Source organism: Galeopterus variegatus, unplaced genomic scaffold (genome assembly GCF_000696425.1).
Source record: "Galeopterus variegatus unplaced genomic scaffold, G_variegatus-3.0.2 Scaffold3963, whole genome shotgun sequence".
In the NCBI taxonomy this organism is placed as follows: Eukaryota; Metazoa; Chordata; class Mammalia; order Dermoptera; family Cynocephalidae; genus Galeopterus; species Galeopterus variegatus.
Window position 1 is genome coordinate 19056 of NW_007730074.1, and position 2503 is coordinate 21558.

At 39.9% G+C, this 2503-nt stretch overlaps 1 protein-coding gene across 1 annotated transcript in view; it reads right to left on the minus strand.

The window, feature by feature from the left end:
* Positions 1 to 425: 425 nt before the first annotated feature.
* The window catches only part of LOC103601962 (chromosome unknown open reading frame, human C15orf43), a 22950-nt gene continuing 20872 nt past the window's right edge, over positions 426 to 2503 (minus strand). Inside the window, exon 7 of the mRNA XM_008586360.1 lies at positions 426 to 568. Within this exon, the coding sequence (XP_008584582.1) occupies positions 426 to 568 (143 nt within the window). The remainder of the gene's footprint in view (positions 569 to 2503) is intronic.

Sequence of the window (2503 nt, forward strand, 5' to 3'; positions counted from 1 at the left end):
TTTTATCAATATACAATGTAGTTAGTTATTGTGTCCCATCACCGAAACCTCCCTCCCTCCTCCCTCTCCCCCCTCCCACCCAGATGTGTCCCCTCCATTTTCTTGTTGTAAGAACTTCAAAAAAAAAGTTGTGGTTGTTAAATCTTCCTCTCCCCCCCATGAAGCATGTTTCAATGACAATTACTCCATAACAAATGTGCACTCAGAATTTTAAACATAATGTTACAAGCTCAGGAAAAAGTCCAGCCCAAATCTCAAAACACAGAGCCAAATTGATTCTGAATTTCCTAAAGACATATTTTGAGGAAGAGAAGAATTCTTCCCTATTTCGCCATCCCCCAGTCCCAAAAGGGGAGCTTTACAAATTATGCACTTCTTTGTTAAGATTTGAAGAAAATAAATGCCCAGATAAAAGACAATTTAACTTAATATTTCCTCTTCAATTTGTTTTTTATAGCAGACATGTTAATTTCATTTTGAACATGGTATGCCAAATACCCTGAGCTTCCAGGAATGAAGTCGTGTAGATCCCCAAGGTATTTCTTCATGGCATTGATTGATAAATAATCTACAATATAAAAAAAAATATATATATGTATATATTTGAAATCCTATCAAACTAGCTGATTTTCATCATCTAATTTATTAGTTAAGATTCCTCAGTGGGCAATTAGCTCAGTTGATAAGAGCCTGGTTTTATAACACCAAGATCAAAGGTTCGGATCCCTGTACTGGCCAGCTGCCAAAAAAAAGGAAAAGATTCCTAAAGAATGTTTTTAGAAAGGAAGTAAGAAGAAGAAATAATACCAGTGAGAAGATTCTCCATGAAACCTGTTAAATATCAGGGAATACCCTCTTTCCCTCCTCCCCAGAACCACCTACCACCTTTTAAAACACAGATACTTGATTAGCCACTTTGACTACTGAGAGTCATACCCAGGTTGGGGCTAGAGCATAAAAGTATCTAGACCAAAATAACTGGTAAGTGTGTCTGGCTTAGAGGGTAATCACTTAGGACTACCTATCCAACTAGCTACTAACAGCACAAACAGCTTATCTTATTAGAGCAGGCAACACTTTCCTGCACCACTAACACTGAGATAACATTCCTTAATAAAAAATTACTGGGAAAATAGATATTACTGCTCAGTCAACAAAGGTTATGGGGGTGAGCAAGTTTGATGTAATTAATAATCTGAAATAAAAAAAATAATAATCTGAAATAGATATGAATATTTTTAAAAAAAAAGGGCCGGCCCAGGGCTCACTTGGAGAACGTGGTGCTGACAACACCAAGTCAAGGGTTAAGATCCTCTTACCGGTCATCTTTTAAAAAAAAAAACTATCTAGATTGGAGAGAGCTTAAAGGACTCCCAGATGGCCCCAAATGATCCCACCTACTGCTATTCACAAATTTGTGTAGTCCCCTACCATTTTGTTCTTCTGTTGGTCTGTATGACCAACAGCACCTGATAGAAGTGATGGTATGTCACTTCTGAGAATAAGATAAAAAAGACTGGCTTCTGTCTTGGGCATGCTCTTTCTCACTTAGATTTCTCACTCTGAGGGAAGCAAGCTACCATGTTATGAACAGCCCAATGGAGAGGCCTATTTGGTGAGGAATTGAACCCTTTGGCCAAAACCCAGCAAGGACCCAACACCTGCCAATAACCACTTGAGTGAGCTTTAAAGTGAATTTTCCAGTCCCAGTTGTGCCTTGTAATGACTGCAGACTGGCTGAAAACTTGACTGAAACCTTATGAGAGACTTAGAGGCACAAGTACCCAGATAAGATGCTCCTGGATTTCTGACCCTCAAAGACTATGAAATAATAAATGCGTGTTGTTTTAAGCTGCTAAGACTTGGAGAAATTTGACATATAGCAATAGATAACTAATATGTCATCTATTACAGTTTCCCAAACTTTTAATTATCAGAACCCTTTGGCTTGAAGATTTTGCCTGAAAGGTATTAATTATTAGTAATTTTTTTCTTACTCTTATTAATCACACATGTAACTGTCAATCAGAATCTTTTATCATCGGTAATAACTAGTGATATTGGACTGAGGAGATTTAATTCCTGGCAAAAGTAAAACACTGTACTGGCCTGCCGCAAAAAAGATAAAAAGCAAAAAACAAAACACAAAAACTTGATATTTTAGGAGACATTTTTGGTTGTGACAACTCGGGGAGGGTCGGGTGGTGGTGCTACTGGCATCTGGTGAGCAGAGGCCAGGAATACTATTAAACATCCTAGGGGCCGGCCCGGTGGCGCACTGGATAAGTGCGCCGCTTGGGAAGCGTGGCGGCGCTCCCGCCCGAGGGTTCGGATCCCACATACAGACCGGTTCCCGCTCACTGGCTGAGTGAGGCACGGGAGCAGCACCAAGGGTTGCAATCCCATTGCCGGTCCCCGGTCCGGTACGGGGGCAACACTGAGGGTTGCGATCCGTTGCCGGACACGGAAAAAAAAAAAAAAAAAAAAAAAAAAAAAAAAAAAA